Source organism: Oncorhynchus mykiss, chromosome 16 (genome assembly GCF_057628025.1).
Source record: "Oncorhynchus mykiss isolate SJ-2025 chromosome 16, ASM5762802v1, whole genome shotgun sequence".
Lineage (NCBI taxonomy): Eukaryota > Metazoa > Chordata > Actinopteri > Salmoniformes > Salmonidae > Oncorhynchus > Oncorhynchus mykiss.
The window spans coordinates 78273182-78295002 of NC_143037.1; the positions used below are offsets into that span (position 1 = coordinate 78273182).

Here is a 21821-nt window from a genome sequence, read left to right on the forward strand (position 1 = left end):
TATACGTAGCAGTAGGTTACTGTCAGTATTACCTGTATAGGTAGCAGTAGGTTACTGTCAGTATTACCTGTATAGGTAGCAGTAGGTTACTGTCAGTATTACCTGTATAGGTAGCAGTAGGTTACTGTCAGTGTTACCTGTATAGGTAGCAGTAGGTTACTGTCAGTATTACCTGTATAGGTAGCAGTAGGTTACTGTCAGTATTACCTGTATACGTAGCAGTATGTTACTGTCAGTGTTACCTGTATAGGTATGTTACTGTCAGTATTACCTGTATAGGTAGCAGTAGGTTACTGTCAGTATTACCTGTATAGGTAGCAGTAGGTTACTGTCAGTATTACCTGTATAGGTAGCAGTATGTTACTATCAGTATTACCTGTATAGGTAGCAGTAGGTTACTGTCAGTATTACCTGTATAGGAAGCAGTAGGTTACTGTCAGTGTTACCTGTATAGGTATGTTACTGTCAGTATTACCTGTATAGGTAGCAGTAGGTTACTGTCAGTATTACCTGTATAGGTAGCAGTAGGTTACTATCAGTATTACCTGTATAGGTAGCAGTAGGTTACTGTCAGTATTACCTGTATAGGTAGCAGTAGGTTACTGTCAGTATTACCTGTATAGGTATGTTACTGTCAGTATTACCTGTATAGGTATGTTACTGTCAGTGTTACCTGTATAGGTAGCAGTAGGTTACTGTCAGTATTACCTGTATAGGTATGTTACTGTCAGTGTTACCTGTATAGGTAGCAGTAGGTTACTGTCAGTATTACCTGTATACGTAGCAGTAGGTTACTGTCAGTATTACCTGTATACGTAGCAGTATGTTACTGTCAGTGTTACCTGTATAGGTATGTTACTGTCAGTATTACCTGTATAGGTAGCAGTAGGTTACTGTCAGTATTACCTGTATAGGTAGCAGTAGGTTACTGTCAGTATTACCTGTATAGGTAGCAGTAGGTTACTGTCAGTATTACCTGTATAGGTAGCAGTAGGTTACTGTCAGTATTACCTGTATAGGTAGCAGTAGGTTACTGTCAGTGTTACCTGTATAGGTAGCAGTAGGTTACTGTCAGTATTACCTGTATAGGTAGCAGTAGGTTACTGTCAGTATTACCTGTATAGGTAGCAGTAGGTTACTGTCAGTGTTACCTGTATAGGTAGCAGTAGGTTACTGTCAGTATTACCTGTATAGGTAGCAGTAGGTTACTGTCAGTATTACCTGTATACGTAGCAGTAGGTTACTGTCAGTATTACCTGTATAGGTATGTTACTGTCAGTGTTACCTGTATAGGTAGCAGTAGGTTACTGTCAGTATTACCTGTATAGGTATGTTACTGTCAGTGTTACCTGTATAGGTAGCAGTAGGTTACTGTCAGTATTACCTGTATAGGTAGGATACTGTCAGTATTACCTGTATAGGTAGCAGTAGGTTACTGTCAGTATTACCTGTATAGGTAGCAGTAGGTTACTGTCAGTGTTACCTGTATACGTAGCAGTAGGTTACTGTCAGTATTACCTGTATAGGTAGCAGTAGGTTACTGTCAGTATTACCTGTATAGGTAGCAGTAGGTTACTGTCAGTATTACCTGTATAGGTAGCAGTAGGTTACTGTCAGTATTACCTGTATAGGTAGCAGTAGGTTACTGTCAGTATTACCTGTATAGGTAGCAGTAGGTTACTGTCAGTATTACCTGTATAGGTAGCAGTAGGTTACTGTCAGTATTACCTGTATAGATATGTTACTGTCAGTATTACCTGCATAGATATGTTACTGTCAGTATTACCTGTATACGTAGCAGTAGGTTACTGTCAGTATTACCTGTATAGGTAGCAGTAGGTTACTGTCAGTATTACCTGTATAGGTAGCAGTAGGTTACTGTCAGTATTACCTGTATTCGTAGCAGTAGGTTACTGTCAGTATTACCTGTATAGGTAGCAGTAGGTTACTGTCAGTATTACCTGTATAGGTAGCAGTAGGATACTGTCAGTATTACCTGTAAACGTAGCAGTAGGTTACTGTCAGTATTACCTGTATACGTAGCAGTAGGTTACTGTCAGTATTACCTGTATAGGTATGTTACTGTCAGTATTACCTGTATAGGTATGTTACTGTCAGTATTACCTGTATACGTAGCAGTAGGTTACTGTCAGTATTACCTGTATAGTTATGTTACTGTCAGTATTACCTGTATAGGTAGCAGTAGGATACTGTCAGTATTACCTGTATAGGTAGCAGTAGGTTACTGTCAGTGTTACCTGTATACGTAGCAGTAGGTTACTGTCAGTATTACCTGTATAGGTATGTTACTGTCAGTATTACCTGTATACGTAGCAGTAGGTTACTGTCAGTATTACCTGTATAGGTAGCAGTAGGTTACTGTCAGTATTACCTGTATACGTAGCAGTAGGTTACTGTCAGTATTACCTGTATAGGTATGTTACTGTCAGTATTACCTGTATAGGTATGTTACTGTCAGTATTACCTGTATAGGTATGTTACTGTCAGTATTACCTGTATAGGTATGTTACTGTCAGTATTACCTTTATACGTAGCAGTAGGTTACTGTCAGTATTACCTGTATACGTAGCAGTAGGTTACTGTCAGTATTACCTGTATAGGTAGCAGTAGGTTACTGTCAGTATTACCTGTATAGGTAGCAGTAGGTTACTGTCAGTATTACCTGTATAGGTAGCAGTAGGTTACTGTCAGTGTTACCTGTATAGGTAGCAGTAGGTTACTGTCAGTATTACCTGTATAGGTAGCAGTAGGTTACTGTCAGTATTACCTGTATACGTAGCAGTATGTTACTGTCAGTGTTACCTGTATAGGTATGTTACTGTCAGTATTACCTGTATAGGTAGCAGTAGGTTACTGTCAGTATTACCTGTATAGGTAGCAGTAGGTTACTGTCAGTATTACCTGTATAGGTAGCAGTATGTTACTATCAGTATTACCTGTATAGGTAGCAGTAGGTTACTGTCAGTATTACCTGTATAGGTAGCAGTAGGTTACTGTCAGTGTTACCTGTATAGGTATGTTACTGTCAGTATTACCTGTATAGGTAGCAGTAGGCTACTGTCAGTATTACCTGTATAGGTAGCAGTAGGTTACTATCAGTATTACCTGTATAGGTAGCAGTAGGTTACTGTCAGTATTACCTGTATAGGTAGCAGTAGGTTACTGTCAGTATTACCTGTATAGGTAGCAGTAGGTTACTGTCAGTATTACCTGTATAGGTAGCAGTAGGTTACTGTCAGTATTACCTGTATAGGTAGCAGTAGGTTACTGTCAGTATTACCTGTATAGGTAGCAGTAGGTTACTGTCAGTGTTACCATTATACGTAGCAGTATGTTACTGTCAGTATTACCTGTATAGGTAGCAGTATGTTACTGTCAGTATTACCTGTATAGGTAGCAGTAGGTTACTGTCAGTATTACCTGTATAGGTATGTTACTGTCAGTGTTACCTGTATAGGTAGCAGTAGGTTACTGTCAGTATTACCTGTATACGTAGCAGTAGGTTACTGTCAGTATTACCTGTATACGTAGCAGTATGTTACTGTCAGTATTACCTGTATAGGTATGTTACTGTCAGTGTTACCTGTATAGGTAGCAGTAGGTTACTGTCAGTATTACCTGTATAGGTATGTTACTGTCAGTATTACCTGTATAGGTATGTTACTGTCAGTATTACCTGTATACGTAGCAGTAGGTTACTGTCAGTATTACCTGTATACGTAGCAGTAGGTTACTGTCAGTATTACCTGTATAGGTAGCAGTAGGTTACTGTCAGTATTACCTGTATAGGTAGCAGTAGGTTACTGTCAGTATTACCTGTATAGGTAGCAGTAGGTTACTGTCAGTATTACCTGTATAGGTAGCAGTAGGTTACTGTCAGTATTACCTGTATAGGTAGCAGTAGGTTACTGTCAGTATTACCTGTATAGATATGTTACTGTCAGTATTACCTGCATAGATATGTTACTGTCAGTATTACCTGTAAACGTAGCAGTAGGTTACTGTCAGTATTACCTGTATACGTAGCAGTAGGTTACTGTCAGTATTACCTGTATAGGTATGTTACTGTCAGTATTACCTGTATAGGTATGTTACTGTCAGTATTACCTGTATAGGTATGTTACTGTCAGTATTACCTGTATACGTAGCAGTAGGTTACTGTCAGTATTACCTGTATACGTAGCAGTAGGTTACTGTCAGTATTACCTGTATAGGTATGTTACTGTCAGTATTACCTGTATAGGTATGTTACTGTCAGTATTACCTGTATAGGTATGTTACTGTCAGTATTACCTGTATAGGTATGTTACTGTCAGTATTACCTTTATACGTAGCAGTAGGTTACTGTCAGTATTACCTGTATACGTAGCAGTAGGTTACTGTCAGTATTACCTGTATACGTAGCAGTAGGTTACTGTCAGTATTACCTGTATAGGTAGCAGTAGGTTACTGTCAGTATTACCTGTATACGTAGCAGTAGGTTACTGTCAGTATTACCTGTATAGGTAGCAGTAGGTTACTGTCAGTATTACCTGTATAGGTAGCAGTAGGTTACTGTCAGTATTACCTGTATACGTAGCAGTAGGTTACTGTCAGTATTACCTGTATACGTAGCAGTAGGTTACTGTCAGTATTACCTGTATAGGTAGCAGTAGGTTACTGTCAGTATTACCTGTATAGGTAGCAGTAGGTTACTGTCAGTATTACCTGTATAGGTAGCAGTAGGTTACTGTCAGTGTTACCTGTATAGGTAGCAGTAGGTTACTGTCAGTATTACCTGTATAGGTAGCAGTAGGTTACTGTCAGTATTACCTGTATACGTAGCAGTATGTTACTGTCAGTGTTACCTGTATAGGTATGTTACTGTCAGTATTACCTGTATAGGTAGCAGTAGGTTACTGTCAGTATTACCTGTATAGGTAGCAGTAGGTTACTGTCAGTATTACCTGTATAGGTAGCAGTATGTTACTATCAGTATTACCTGTATAGGTAGCAGTAGGTTACTGTCAGTATTACCTGTATAGGAAGCAGTAGGTTACTGTCAGTGTTACCTGTATAGGTATGTTACTGTCAGTATTACCTGTATAGGTAGCAGTAGGTTACTGTCAGTATTACCTGTATAGGTAGCAGTAGGTTACTATCAGTATTACCTGTATAGGTAGCAGTAGGTTACTGTCAGTATTACCTGTATAGGTAGCAGTAGGTTACTGTCAGTATTACCTGTATAGGTATGTTACTGTCAGTATTACCTGTATAGGTATGTTACTGTCAGTGTTACCTGTATAGGTAGCAGTAGGTTACTGTCAGTATTACCTGTATAGGTATGTTACTGTCAGTGTTACCTGTATAGGTAGCAGTAGGTTACTGTCAGTATTACCTGTATACGTAGCAGTAGGTTACTGTCAGTATTACCTGTATACGTAGCAGTATGTTACTGTCAGTGTTACCTGTATAGGTATGTTACTGTCAGTATTACCTGTATAGGTAGCAGTAGGTTACTGTCAGTATTACCTGTATAGGTAGCAGTAGGTTACTGTCAGTATTACCTGTATAGGTAGCAGTAGGTTACTGTCAGTATTACCTGTATAGGTAGCAGTAGGTTACTGTCAGTATTACCTGTATAGGTAGCAGTAGGTTACTGTCAGTGTTACCTGTATAGGTAGCAGTAGGTTACTGTCAGTATTACCTGTATAGGTAGCAGTAGGTTACTGTCAGTATTACCTGTATAGGTAGCAGTAGGTTACTGTCAGTGTTACCTGTATAGGTAGCAGTAGGTTACTGTCAGTATTACCTGTATAGGTAGCAGTAGGTTACTGTCAGTATTACCTGTATACGTAGCAGTAGGTTACTGTCAGTATTACCTGTATAGGTATGTTACTGTCAGTGTTACCTGTATAGGTAGCAGTAGGTTACTGTCAGTATTACCTGTATAGGTATGTTACTGTCAGTGTTACCTGTATAGGTAGCAGTAGGTTACTGTCAGTATTACCTGTATAGGTAGGATACTGTCAGTATTACCTGTATAGGTAGCAGTAGGTTACTGTCAGTATTACCTGTATAGGTAGCAGTAGGTTACTGTCAGTGTTACCTGTATACGTAGCAGTAGGTTACTGTCAGTATTACCTGTATAGGTAGCAGTAGGTTACTGTCAGTATTACCTGTATAGGTAGCAGTAGGTTACTGTCAGTATTACCTGTATAGGTAGCAGTAGGTTACTGTCAGTATTACCTGTATAGGTAGCAGTAGGTTACTGTCAGTATTACCTGTATAGGTAGCAGTAGGTTACTGTCAGTATTACCTGTATAGGTAGCAGTAGGTTACTGTCAGTATTACCTGTATAGATATGTTACTGTCAGTATTACCTGCATAGATATGTTACTGTCAGTATTACCTGTATACGTAGCAGTAGGTTACTGTCAGTATTACCTGTATAGGTAGCAGTAGGTTACTGTCAGTATTACCTGTATAGGTAGCAGTAGGTTACTGTCAGTATTACCTGTATTCGTAGCAGTAGGTTACTGTCAGTATTACCTGTATAGGTAGCAGTAGGTTACTGTTAGTATTACCTGTATAGGTAGCAGTAGGATACTGTCAGTATTACCTGTAAACGTAGCAGTAGGTTACTGTCAGTATTACCTGTATACGTAGCAGTAGGTTACTGTCAGTATTACCTGTATAGGTATGTTACTGTCAGTATTACCTGTATAGGTATGTTACTGTCAGTATTACCTGTATACGTAGCAGTAGGTTACTGTCAGTATTACCTGTATAGTTATGTTACTGTCAGTATTACCTGTATAGGTAGCAGTAGGATACTGTCAGTATTACCTGTATAGGTAGCAGTAGGTTACTGTCAGTGTTACCTGTATACGTAGCAGTAGGTTACTGTCAGTATTACCTGTATAGGTATGTTACTGTCAGTATTACCTGTATACGTAGCAGTAGGTTACTGTCAGTATTACCTGTATAGGTAGCAGTAGGTTACTGTCAGTATTACCTGTATACGTAGCAGTAGGTTACTGTCAGTATTACCTGTATAGGTATGTTACTGTCAGTATTACCTGTATAGGTATGTTACTGTCAGTATTACCTGTATAGGTATGTTACTGTCAGTATTACCTGTATAGGTATGTTACTGTCAGTATTACCTTTATACGTAGCAGTAGGTTACTGTCAGTATTACCTGTATACGTAGCAGTAGGTTACTGTCAGTATTACCTGTATAGGTAGCAGTAGGTTACTGTCAGTATTACCTGTATAGGTAGCAGTAGGTTACTGTCAGTATTACCTGTATAGGTAGCAGTAGGTTACTGTCAGTGTTACCTGTATAGGTAGCAGTAGGTTACTGTCAGTATTACCTGTATAGGTAGCAGTAGGTTACTGTCAGTATTACCTGTATACGTAGCAGTATGTTACTGTCAGTGTTACCTGTATAGGTATGTTACTGTCAGTATTACCTGTATAGGTAGCAGTAGGTTACTGTCAGTATTACCTGTATAGGTAGCAGTAGGTTACTGTCAGTATTACCTGTATAGGTAGCAGTATGTTACTATCAGTATTACCTGTATAGGTAGCAGTAGGTTACTGTCAGTATTACCTGTATAGGTAGCAGTAGGTTACTGTCAGTGTTACCTGTATAGGTATGTTACTGTCAGTATTACCTGTATAGGTAGCAGTAGGCTACTGTCAGTATTACCTGTATAGGTAGCAGTAGGTTACTATCAGTATTACCTGTATAGGTAGCAGTAGGTTACTGTCAGTATTACCTGTATAGGTAGCAGTAGGTTACTGTCAGTATTACCTGTATAGGTAGCAGTAGGTTACTGTCAGTATTACCTGTATAGGTAGCAGTAGGTTACTGTCAGTATTACCTGTATAGGTAGCAGTAGGTTACTGTCAGTATTACCTGTATAGGTAGCAGTAGGTTACTGTCAGTGTTACCATTATACGTAGCAGTATGTTACTGTCAGTATTACCTGTATAGGTAGCAGTATGTTACTGTCAGTATTACCTGTATAGGTAGCAGTAGGTTACTGTCAGTATTACCTGTATAGGTATGTTACTGTCAGTGTTACCTGTATAGGTAGCAGTAGGTTACTGTCAGTATTACCTGTATACGTAGCAGTAGGTTACTGTCAGTATTACCTGTATACGTAGCAGTATGTTACTGTCAGTATTACCTGTATAGGTATGTTACTGTCAGTGTTACCTGTATAGGTAGCAGTAGGTTACTGTCAGTATTACCTGTATAGGTATGTTACTGTCAGTATTACCTGTATAGGTATGTTACTGTCAGTATTACCTGTATACGTAGCAGTAGGTTACTGTCAGTATTACCTGTATACGTAGCAGTAGGTTACTGTCAGTATTACCTGTATAGGTAGCAGTAGGTTACTGTCAGTATTACCTGTATAGGTAGCAGTAGGTTACTGTCAGTATTACCTGTATAGGTAGCAGTAGGTTACTGTCAGTATTACCTGTATAGGTAGCAGTAGGTTACTGTCAGTATTACCTGTATAGGTAGCAGTAGGTTACTGTCAGTATTACCTGTATAGGTAGCAGTATGTTACTGTCAGTATTACCTGTATAGGTATGTTACTGTCAGTGTTACCTGTATAGGTAGCAGTAGGTTACTGTCAGTATTACCTGTATAGGTATGTTACTGTCAGTATTACCTGTATAGGTATGTTACTGTCAGTATTACCTGTATACGTAGCAGTAGGTTACTGTCAGTATTACCTGTATACGTAGCAGTAGGTTACTGTCAGTATTACCTGTATAGGTATGTTACTGTCAGTATTACCTGTATAGGTATGTTACTGTCAGTATTACCTGTATAGGTATGTTACTGTCAGTATTACCTGTATAGGTATGTTACTGTCAGTATTACCTTTATACGTAGCAGTAGGTTACTGTCAGTATTACCTGTATACGTAGCAGTAGGTTACTGTCAGTATTACCTGTATACGTAGCAGTAGGTTACTGTCAGTATTACCTGTATACGTAGCAGTAGGTTACTGTCAGTATTACCTGTATAGGTAGCAGTAGGTTACTGTCAGTATTACCTGTATACGTAGCAGTAGGTTACTGTCAGTATTACCTGTATAGGTAGCAGTAGGTTACTGTCAGTATTACCTGTATAGGTAGCAGTAGGTTACTGTCAGTATTACCTGTATACGTAGCAGTAGGTTACTGTCAGTATTACCTGTATACGTAGCAGTAGGTTACTGTCAGTATTACCTGTATAGGTAGCAGTAGGTTACTGTCAGTATTACCTGTATAGGTAGCAGTAGGTTACTGTCAGTATTACCTGTATAGGTAGCAGTAGGTTACTGTCAGTGTTACCTGTATAGGTAGCAGTAGGTTACTGTCAGTATTACCTGTATAGGTAGCAGTAGGTTACTGTCAGTATTACCTGTATACGTAGCAGTATGTTACTGTCAGTGTTACCTGTATAGGTATGTTACTGTCAGTATTACCTGTATAGGTAGCAGTAGGTTACTGTCAGTATTACCTGTATAGGTAGCAGTAGGTTACTGTCAGTATTACCTGTATAGGTAGCAGTATGTTACTATCAGTATTACCTGTATAGGTAGCAGTAGGTTACTGTCAGTATTACCTGTATAGGTAGCAGTAGGTTACTGTCAGTGTTACCTGTATAGGTATGTTACTGTCAGTATTACCTGTATAGGTAGCAGTAGGTTACTGTCAGTATTACCTGTATAGGTAGCAGTAGGTTACTATCAGTATTACCTGTATAGGTAGCAGTAGGTTACTGTCAGTATTACCTGTATAGGTAGCAGTAGGTTACTGTCAGTATTACCTGTATAGGTATGTTACTGTCAGTATTACCTGTATAGGTATGTTACTGTCAGTGTTACCTGTATAGGTAGCAGTAGGTTACTGTCAGTATTACCTGTATAGGTATGTTACTGTCAGTGTTACCTGTATAGGTAGCAGTAGGTTACTGTCAGTATTACCTGTATACGTAGCAGTAGGTTACTGTCAGTATTACCTGTATACGTAGCAGTATGTTACTGTCAGTGTTACCTGTATAGGTATGTTACTGTCAGTATTACCTGTATAGGTAGCAGTAGGTTACTGTCAGTATTACCTGTATAGGTAGCAGTAGGTTACTGTCAGTATTACCTGTATAGGTAGCAGTAGGTTACTGTCAGTATTACCTGTATAGGTAGCAGTAGGTTACTGTCAGTATTACCTGTATAGGTAGCAGTAGGTTACTGTCAGTGTTACCTGTATAGGTAGCAGTAGGTTACTGTCAGTATTACCTGTATAGGTAGCAGTAGGTTACTGTCAGTATTACCTGTATAGGTAGCAGTAGGTTACTGTCAGTGTTACCTGTATAGGTAGCAGTAGGTTACTGTCAGTATTACCTGTATAGGTAGCAGTAGGTTACTGTCAGTATTACCTGTATACGTAGCAGTAGGTTACTGTCAGTATTACCTGTATAGGTATGTTACTGTCAGTGTTACCTGTATAGGTAGCAGTAGGTTACTGTCAGTATTACCTGTATAGGTATGTTACTGTCAGTGTTACCTGTATAGGTAGCAGTAGGTTACTGTCAGTATTACCTGTATAGGTAGGATACTGTCAGTATTACCTGTATAGGTAGCAGTAGGTTACTGTCAGTATTACCTGTATAGGTAGCAGTAGGTTACTGTCAGTGTTACCTGTATACGTAGCAGTAGGTTACTGTCAGTATTACCTGTATAGGTAGCAGTAGGTTACTGTCAGTATTACCTGTATAGGTAGCAGTAGGTTACTGTCAGTATTACCTGTATAGGTAGCAGTAGGTTACTGTCAGTATTACCTGTATAGGTAGCAGTAGGTTACTGTCAGTATTACCTGTATAGGTAGCAGTAGGTTACTGTCAGTATTACCTGTATAGGTAGCAGTAGGTTACTGTCAGTATTACCTGTATAGATATGTTACTGTCAGTATTACCTGCATAGATATGTTACTGTCAGTATTACCTGTATACGTAGCAGTAGGTTACTGTCAGTATTACCTGTATAGGTAGCAGTAGGTTACTGTCAGTATTACCTGTATAGGTAGCAGTAGGTTACTGTCAGTATTACCTGTATTCGTAGCAGTAGGTTACTGTCAGTATTACCTGTATAGGTAGCAGTAGGTTACTGTCAGTATTACCTGTATAGGTAGCAGTAGGATACTGTCAGTATTACCTGTAAACGTAGCAGTAGGTTACTGTCAGTATTACCTGTATACGTAGCAGTAGGTTACTGTCAGTATTACCTGTATAGTTATGTTACTGTCAGTATTACCTGTATAGGTAGCAGTAGGATACTGTCAGTATTACCTGTATAGGTAGCAGTAGGTTACTGTCAGTGTTACCTGTATACGTAGCAGTAGGTTACTGTCAGTATTACCTGTATAGGTATGTTACAGTCAGTATTACCTGTATACGTAGCAGTAGGTTACTGTCAGTATTACCTGTATAGGTAGCAGTAGGTTACTGTCAGTATTACCTGTATACGTAGCAGTAGGTTACTGTCAGTATTACCTGTATAGGTATGTTACTGTCAGTATTACCTGTATAGGTATGTTACTGTCAGTATTACCTGTATAGGTATGTTACTGTCAGTATTACCTGTATAGGTATGTTACTGTCAGTATTACCTTTATACGTAGCAGTAGGTTACTGTCAGTATTACCTGTATACGTAGCAGTAGGTTACTGTCAGTATTACCTGTATAGGTAGCAGTAGGTTACTGTCAGTATTACCTGTATAGGTAGCAGTAGGTTACTGTCAGTATTACCTGTATAGGTATGTTACTGTCAGTATTACCTGTATAGGTATGTTACTGTCAGTATTACCTGTATACGTAGCAGTAGGTTACTGTCAGTATTACCTGTATAGTTATGTTACTGTCAGTATTACCTGTATAGGTAGCAGTAGGATACTGTCAGTATTACCTGTATAGGTAGCAGTAGGTTACTGTCAGTGTTACCTGTATACGTAGCAGTAGGTTACTGTCAGTATTACCTGTATAGGTATGTTACAGTCAGTATTACCTGTATACGTAGCAGTAGGTTACTGTCAGTATTACCTGTATAGGTAGCAGTAGGTTACTGTCAGTATTACCTGTATACGTAGCAGTAGGTTACTGTCAGTATTACCTGTATAGGTATGTTACTGTCAGTATTACCTGTATAGGTATGTTACTGTCAGTATTACCTGTATAGGTATGTTACTGTCAGTATTACCTGTATAGGTATGTTACTGTCAGTATTACCTTTATACGTAGCAGTAGGTTACTGTCAGTATTACCTGTATACGTAGCAGTAGGTTACTGTCAGTATTACCTGTATAGGTAGCAGTAGGTTACTGTCAGTATTACCTGTATAGGTAGCAGTAGGTTACTGTCAGTATTACCTGTATAGGTAGCAGTAGGTTACTGTCAGTGTTACCTGTATAGGTAGCAGTAGGTTACTGTCAGTATTACCTGTATAGGTAGCAGTAGGTTACTGTCAGTATTACCTGTATACGTAGCAGTATGTTACTGTCAGTGTTACCTGTATAGGTATGTTACTGTCAGTATTACCTGTATAGGTAGCAGTAGGTTACTGTCAGTATTACCTGTATAGGTAGCAGTAGGTTACTGTCAGTATTACCTGTATAGGTAGCAGTATGTTACTATCAGTATTACCTGTATAGGTAGCAGTAGGTTACTGTCAGTATTACCTGTATAGGTAGCAGTAGGTTACTGTCAGTGTTACCTGTATAGGTATGTTACTGTCAGTATTACCTGTATAGGTAGCAGTAGGCTACTGTCAGTATTACCTGTATAGGTAGCAGTAGGTTACTATCAGTATTACCTGTATAGGTAGCAGTAGGTTACTGTCAGTATTACCTGTATAGGTAGCAGTAGGTTACTGTCAGTATTACCTGTATAGGTAGCAGTAGGTTACTGTCAGTATTACCTGTATAGGTAGCAGTAGGTTACTGTCAGTGTTACCTGTATAGGTATGTTACTGTCAGTATTACCTGTATAGGTAGCAGTAGGCTACTGTCAGTATTACCTGTATAGGTAGCAGTAGGTTACTATCAGTATTACCTGTATAGGTAGCAGTAGGTTACTGTCAGTATTACCTGTATAGGTAGCAGTAGGTTACTGTCAGTATTACCTGTATAGGTAGCAGTAGGTTACTGTCAGTATTACCTGTATAGGTAGCAGTAGGTTACTGTCAGTATTACCTGTATAGGTAGCAGTAGGTTACTGTCAGTATTACCTGTATAGGTAGCAGTAGGTTACTGTCAGTGTTACCTTTATACGTAGCAGTATGTTACTGTCAGTATTACCTGTATAGGTAGCAGTATGTTACTGTCAGTATTACCTGTATAGGTAGCAGTAGGTTACTGTCAGTATTACCTGTATAGGTATGTTACTGTCAGTGTTACCTGTATAGGTAGCAGTAGGTTACTGTCAGTATTACCTGTATACGTAGCAGTAGGTTACTGTCAGTATTACCTGTATACGTAGCAGTATGTTACTGTCAGTATTACCTGTATAGGTATGTTACTGTCAGTGTTACCTGTATAGGTAGCAGTAGGTTACTGTCAGTATTACCTGTATAGGTATGTTACTGTCAGTGTTACCTGTATAGGTAGCAGTAGGTTACTGTCAGTATTACCTGTATACGTAGCAGTAGGTTACTGTCAGTATTACCTGTATACGTAGCAGTATGTTACTGTCAGTGTTACCTGTATAGGTAGCAGTAGGTTACTGTCAGTATTACCTGTATAGGTATGTTACTGTCAGTATTACCTGTATAGGTAGCAGTAGGTTACTGTCAGTATTACCTGTATAGGTAGCAGTAGGTTACTGTCAGTATTACCTGTATAGGTAGCAGTAGGTTACTGTCAGTATTACCTGTATAGGTAGCAGTAGGTTACTGTCAGTATTACCTGTATAGGTAGCAGTAGGTTACTGTCAGTGTTACCTGTATAGGTAGCAGTAGGTTACTGTCAGTATTACCTGTATAGGTAGCAGTAGGTTACTGTCAGTATTACCTGTATAGGTAGCAGTAGGTTACTGTCAGTGTTACCTGTATAGGTAGCAGTAGGTTACTGTCAGTATTACCTGTATAGGTAGCAGTAGGTTACTGTCAGTATTACCTGTATACGTAGCAGTAGGTTACTGTCAGTATTACCTGTATAGGTAGCAGTAGGTTACTGTCAGTATTACCTGTATACGTAGCAGTAGGTTACTGTCAGTATTACCTGTATACGTAGCAGTATGTTACTGTCAGTGTTACCTGTATAGGTATGTTACTGTCAGTATTACCTGTATACGTAGCAGTAGGTTACTGTCAGTATTACCTGTATAGGTATGTTACTGTCAGTGTTACCTGTATAGGTAGCAGTAGGTTACTGTCAGTATTACCTGTATAGGTAGCAGTAGGTTACTGTCAGTATTACCTGTATACGTAGCAGTAGGTTACTGTCAGTATTACCTGTATAGGTATGTTACTGTCAGTGTTACCTGTATAGGTAGCAGTAGGTTACTGTCAGTATTACCTGTATAGGTAGCAGTAGGTTACTGTCAGTATTACCTGTATAGGTAGCAGTAGGTTACTGTCAGTATTACCTGTATAGGTAGCAGTAGGTTACTGTCAGTATTACCTGTATAGGTAGCAGTAGGTTACTGTCAGTGTTACCTGTATAGGTAGCAGTAGGTTACTGTCAGTATTACCTGTATACGTAGCAGTAGGTTACTGTCAGTATTACCTGTATAGGTATGTTACTGTCAGTGTTACCTGTATAGGTAGCAGTAGGTTACTGTCAGTATTACCTGTCTAGGTAGCAGTAGCTTACTGTCAGTATTACCTGTATAGGTAGCAGTAGGTTACTGTCAGTATTACCTGTATAGGTAGCAGTAGGTTACTGTCAGTGTTACCTGTATAGGTATGTTACTGTCAGTATTACCTGTATAGGTAGCAGTAGGTTACTGTCAGTATTACCTGTATAGGTAGCAGTAGGTTACTGTCAGTATTACCTGTATACGTAGCAGTAGGTTACTGTCAGTATTACCTGTATAGGTATGTTACTGTCAGTGTTACCTGTATAGGTAGCAGTAGGTTACTGTCAGTATTACCTGTATAGGTAGCAGTAGGTTACTGTCAGTATTACCTGTATAGGTAGCAGTAGGTTACTGTCAGTATTACCTGTATAGGTAGCAGTAGGTTACTGTCAGTATTACCTGTATAGGTAGCAGTAGGTTACTGTCAGTATTACCTGTATACGTAGCAGTAGGTTACTGTCAGTATTACCTGTATAGGTAGCAGTAGGTTACTGTCAGTATTACCTGTATACGTAGCAGTAGCTTACTGTCAGTATTACCTGTATAGGTAGCAGTAGGTTACTGTCAGTATTACCTGTATACGTAGCAGTAGGTTACTGTCAGTATTACCTGTATAGGTAGCAGTAGGTTACTGTCAGTATTACCTGTATAGGTAGCAGTAGGTTACTGTCAGTATTACCTGTATAGGTAGCAGTAGGTTACTGTCAGTATTACCTGTATAGGTAGCAGTAGGTTACTGTCAGTATTACCTGTATAGGTAGCAGTAGGTTACTGTCAGTATTACCTGTATAGGTAGCAGTAGGTTACTGTCAGTGTTACCTGTATAGGTAGCAGTAGGTTACTGTCAGTATTACCTGTATAGGTAGCAGTAGGTTACTGTCAGTATTACCTGTATACGTAGCAGTAGGTTACTGTCAGTATTACCTGTATAGGTATGTTACTGTCAGTGTTACCTGTATAGGTAGCAGTAGGTTACTGTCAGTATTACCTGTATAGGTATGTTACTGTCAGTGTTACCTGTATAGGTAGCAGTAGGTTACTGTCAGTATTACCTGTATAGGTAGGATACTGTCAGTATTACCTGTATAGGTAGCAGTAGGTTACTGTCAGTATTACCTGTATAGGTAGCAGTAGGTTACTGTCAGTGTTACCTGTATACGTAGCAGTAGGTTACTGTCAGTATTACCTGTATATGTAGCAGTAGGTTACTGTCAGTATTACCTGTATAGGTAGCAGTAGGTTACTGTCAGTATTACCTGTATAGGTAGCAGTAGGTTACTGTCAGTATTACCTGTATAGGTAGCAGTAGGTTACTGTCAGTATTACCTGTATAGGTAGCAGTAGGTTACTGTCAGTATTACCTGTATAGGTAGCAGTAGGTTACTGTCAGTATTACCTGTATAGATATGTTACTGTCAGTATTACCTGCATAGATATGTTACTGTCAGTATTACCTGTATACGTAGCAGTAGGTTACTGTCAGTATTACCTGTATAGGTAGCAGTAGGTTACTGTCAGTATTACCTGTATAGGTAGCAGTAGGTTACTGTCAGTATTACCTGTATTCGTAGCAGTAGGTTACTGTCAGTATTACCTGTATAGGTAGCAGTAGGTTACTGTCAGTATTACCTGTATAGGTAGCAGTAGGATACTGTCAGTATTACCTGTAAACGTAGCAGTAGGTTACTGTCAGTATTACCTGTATACGTAGCAGTAGGTTACTGTCAGTATTACCTGTATAGGTATGTTACTGTCAGTATTACCTGTATAGGTATGTTACTGTCAGTATTACCTGTATACGTAGCAGTAGGTTACTGTCAGTATTACCTGTATAGTTATGTTACTGTCAGTATTACCTGTATAGGTAGCAGTAGGATACTGTCAGTATTACCTGTATAGGTAGCAGTAGGTTACTGTCAGTGTTACCTGTATACGTAGCAGTAGGTTACTGTCAGTATTACCTGTATAGGTATGTTACTGTCAGTATTACCTGTATACGTAGCAGTAGGTAACTGTCAGTATTACCTGTATAGGTAGCAGTAGGTTACTGTCAGTATTACCTGTATAGGTATGTTACTGTCAGTATTACCTGTATAGGTATGTTACTGTCAGTATTACCTGTATAGGTATGTTACTGTCAGTATTACCTGTATAGGTATGTTACTGTCAGTATTACCTTTATACGTAGCAGTAGGTTACTGTCAGTATTACCTGTATACGTAGCAGTAGGTTACTGTCAGTATTACCTGTATAGGTAGCAGTAGGTTACTGTCAGTATTACCTGTATAGGTAGCAGTAGGTTACTGTCAGTATTACCTGTATAGGTAGCAGTAGGTTACTGTCAGTATTACCTGTATAGGTATGTTACTGTCAGTGTTACCTGTATAGGTATGTTACTGTCAGTATTACCTGTATAGGTAGCAGTAGGTTACTGTCAGTATTACCTGTATAGGTAGCAGTAGGTTACTGTCAGTATTACCTGTATAGGTATGTTACTGTCAGTATTACCTGTATAGGTAGCAGTAGGTTACTGTCAGTATTACCTGTATAGGTAGCAGTAGGTTACTGTCAGTATTACCTGTATAGGTAGCAGTATGTTACTGTCAGTATTACCTGTATAGGTAGCAGTAGGTTACTGTCAGTGTTACCTGTATAGGTAGCAGTAGGTTACTGTCAGTATTACCTGTATAGGTAGCAGTAGGTTACTGTCAGTATTACCTGTATACGTAGCAGTATGTTACTGTCAGTGTTACCTGTATAGGTATGTTACTGTCAGTATTACCTGTATAGGTAGCAGTAGGTTACTGTCAGTATTACCTGTATAGGTAGCAGTAGGTTACTGTCAGTATTACCTGTATAGGTAGCAGTATGTTACTATCAGTATTACCTGTATAGGTAGCAGTAGGTTACTGTCAGTATTACCTGTATAGGTAGCAGTAGGTTACTGTCAGTGTTACCTGTATAGGTATGTTACTGTCAGTATTACCTGTATAGGTAGCAGTAGGCTACTGTCAGTATTACCTGTATAGGTAGCAGTAGGTTACTATCAGTATTACCTGTATAGGTAGCAGTAGGTTACTGTCAGTATTACCTGTATAGGTAGCAGTAGGTTACTGTCAGTATTACCTGTATAGGTAGCAGTAGGTTACTGTCAGTATTACCTGTATAGGTAGCAGTAGGTTACTGTCAGTATTACCTGTATAGGTAGCAGTAGGTTACTGTCAGTATTACCTGTATAGGTAGCAGTAGGTTACTGTCAGTGTTACCTTTATACGTAGCAGTATGTTACTGTCAGTATTACCTGTATAGGTAGCAGTATGTTACTGTCAGTATTACCTGTATAGGTAGCAGTAGGTTACTGTCAGTATTACCTGTATAGGTATGTTACTGTCAGTGTTACCTGTATAGGTAGCAGTAGGTTACTGTCAGTATTACCTGTATACGTAGCAGTAGGTTACTGTCAGTATTACCTGTATACGTAGCAGTATGTTACTGTCAGTATTACCTGTATAGGTATGTTACTGTCAGTGTTACCTGTATAGGTAGCAGTAGGTTACTGTCAGTATTACCTGTATAGGTATGTTACTGTCAGTGTTACCTGTATAGGTAGCAGTAGGTTACTGTCAGTATTACCTGTATACGTAGCAGTAGGTTACTGTCAGTATTACCTGTATACGTAGCAGTATGTTACTGTCAGTGTTACCTGTATAGGTAGCAGTAGGTTACTGTCAGTATTACCTGTATAGGTATGTTACTGTCAGTATTACCTGTATAGGTAGCAGTAGGTTACTGTCAGTATTACCTGTATAGGTAGCAGTAGGTTACTGTCAGTATTACCTGTATAGGTAGCAGTAGGTTACTGTCAGTATTACCTGTATAGGTAGCAGTAGGTTACTGTCAGTATTACCTGTATAGGTAGCAGTAGGTTACTGTCAGTGTTACCTGTATAGGTAGCAGTAGGTTACTGTCAGTATTACCTGTATAGGTAGCAGTAGGTTACTGTCAGTATTACCTGTATAGGTAGCAGTAGGTTACTGTCAGTGTTACCTGTATAGGTAGCAGTAGGTTACTGTCAGTATTACCTGTATAGGTAGCAGTAGGTTACTGTCATTATTACCTGTATACGTAGCAGTAGGTTACTGTCAGTATTACCTGTATAGGTAGCAGTAGGTTACTGTCAGTATTACCTGTATACGTAGCAGTAGGTTACTGTCAGTATTACCTGTATACGTAGCAGTATGTTACTGTCAGTGTTACCTGTATAGGTAGCAGTAGGTTACTGTCAGTATTACCTGTATAGGTAGCAGTAGGTTACTGTCAGTATTACCTGTATAGGTAGCAGTAGGTTACTGTCAGTATTACCTGTATAGGTAGCAGTAGGTTACTGTCAGTATTACCTGTATACGTAGCAGTAGGTTACTGTCAGTATTACCTGTATAGGTATGTTACTGTCAGTGTTACCTGTATAGGTAGCAGTAGGTTACTGTCAGTATTACCTGTATAGGTAGCAGTAGGTTACTGTCAGTATTACCTGTATACGTAGCAGTAGGTTACTGTCAGTATTACCTGTATAGGTATGTTACTGTCAGTGTTACCTGTATAGGTAGCAGTAGGTTACTGTCAGTATTACCTGTATAGGTAGCAGTAGGTTACTGTCAGTATTACCTGTATAGGTAGCAGTAGGTTACTGTCAGTATTACCTGTATAGGTAGCAGTAGGTTACTGTCAGTATTACCTGTATAGGTAGCAGTAGGTTACTGTCAGTATTACCTGTATAGGTAGCAGTAGGTTACTGTCAGTGTTACCTGTATAGGTATGTTACTGTCAGTATTACCTGTATAGGTAGCAGTAGGTTACTGTCAGTATTACCTGTATAGGTAGCAGTAGGTTACTGTCAGTATTACCTGTATACGTAGCAGTAGGTTACTGTCAGTATTACCTGTATAGGTATGTTACTGTCAGTGTTACCTGTATAGGTAGCAGTAGGTTACTGTCAGTATTACCTGTATAGGTAGCAGTAGCTTACTGTCAGTATTACCTGTATAGGTAGCAGTAGGTTACTGTCAGTATTACCTGTATAGGTAGCAGTAGGTTACTGTCAGTATTACCTGTATAGGTATGTTACTGTCAGTATTACCTGTATAGGTATGTTACTGTCAGTATTACCTGTATAGGTAGCAGTAGGTTACTGTCAGTATTACCTGTATAGGTAGCAGTAGGTTACTGTCAGTATTACCTGTATAGGTAGCAGTAGGTTACTGTCAGTATTACCTGTATACGTAGCAGTAGCTTACTGTCAGTATTACCTGTATAGGTAGCAGTAGGTTACTGTCAGTATTACCTGTATAGGTATGTTACTGTCAGTATTACCTGTATAGGTAGCAGTAGGTTACTGTCAGTATTACCTGTATAGGTAGCAGTAGGTTACTGTCAGTATTACCTGTATAGGTAGCAGTAGGTTACTGTCAGTATTACCTGTATAGGTATGTTACTGTCAGTATTACCTGTATAGGTATGTTACTGTCAGTATTACCTGTATACGTAGCAGTAGGTTACTGTCAGTGTTACCTGTATAGGTAGCAGTAGGTTACTGTCAGTATTACCTGTATAGGTAGCAGTAGGTTACTGTCAGTATTACCTGTATAGGTAGGTTACTGTCAGTGTTACCTGTATAGGTAGCAGTAGGTTACTGTCAGTATTACCTGTATAGGTAGCAGTAGGTTACTGTCAGTATTACCTGTATAGGTAGCAGTAGGTTACTGTCAGTATTACCTGTATAGGTAGCAGTAGGTTACTGTCAGTGTTACCTGTATAGGTAGCAGTATGTTACTGTCAGTATTACCTGTATAGGTAGCAGTAGGTTACTGTCAGTATTACCTGTATAGGTAGCAGTATGTTACTGTCAGTATTACCTGTATAGGTAGCAGTAGGTTACTGACAGTATTACCTGTATACGTAGCAGTATGTTACTGTCAGTATTACCTGTATAGGTAGCAGTAGGTTACTGTCAGTATTACCTGTATAGGTAGCAGTAGGTTACTGTCAGTATTACCTGTATAGGTAGCAGTAGGTTACTGTCAGTATTACCTGTATAGGTAGCAGTAGGTTACTGTCAGTATTACCTGTATAGGTAGCAGTATGTTACTGTCAGTATTACCTGTATTGGTAGCAGTAGGTTACTGTCAGTATTACCTGTATACGTAGCAGTAGGTTACTGTCAGTATTACCTGTATAGGTAGCAGTAGGTTACTGTCAGTATTACCTGTATAGGTAGCAGTAGGTTACTGTCAGTATTACCTGTATACGTAGCAGTAGCTTACTGTCAGTATTACCTGTATAGGTAGCAGTAGGTTACTGTCAGTATTACCTGTATACGTAGCAGTAGGTTACTGTCAGTATTACCTGTATAGGTAGCAGTAGGTTACTGTCAGTATTACCTGTATAGGTAGCAGTAGGTTACTGTCAGTATTACCTGTATAGGTAGCAGTAGGTTACTGTCAGTATTACCTGTATAGGTAGCAGTAGGTTACTGTCAGTATTACCTGTATAGGTAGCAGTAGGTTACTGTCAGTATTACCTGTATACGTAGCAGTAGGCTGCGGTTGCTGTGCTCCAGTTTCCTCTGTCTGGTCTCCACCTCCTTGGCTCTCTGCTGCTCCTTCTGCAGCCTCCTAATGTAGTCCACAGACGCCTTCAGGATGGTGCCCTTGTTCCAACGCGTCTCCCTGTCTCCGTAGCAGGGGGATCAGTGAGGAGAAAGGAACAGCGGCATGATTAGATACTATGTTGTAGCAGGGGGGGTCAGTGAGGAGAAAGGAACAGCGGCATGATTAGATACTATGTTGTAGCAGGGGGTCAGTGAGGAGAAAGGAACAGCGGCATGATTAGATACTATGTTGTAGCAGGGGGGGTCAGTGAGGAGAAAGGAACAGCGGCATGATTAGATACTATGTTGTA

The 21821-nt window shown here is 39.3% G+C and overlaps 1 protein-coding gene and 1 long non-coding RNA gene across 6 annotated transcripts in view; both read right to left on the reverse strand.

The window, feature by feature from the left end:
- The window catches only part of LOC149977354 (uncharacterized), a 460718-nt gene that overhangs the window by 33663 nt on the left and 405234 nt on the right, over positions 1-21821 (reverse strand). The window lies entirely within an intron of this gene.
- The window catches only part of LOC110492701 (transcription factor E3), a 91335-nt gene that overhangs the window by 33486 nt on the left and 36028 nt on the right, over positions 1-21821 (reverse strand). For 3 of the 5 annotated variants that reach the window (XM_036947813.2, XM_090204041.1, XM_090204040.1), the window contains exon 9: positions 21442-21589. In XM_036947813.2, the coding sequence (XP_036803708.1) occupies positions 21442-21589 (148 nt within the window). Of the gene's footprint in view, positions 1-21441; positions 21611-21821 lie in introns of all 5 variants that reach the window. The other 2 variants (XM_036947812.2, XM_036947814.2) reach the window with 1 other exon arrangement.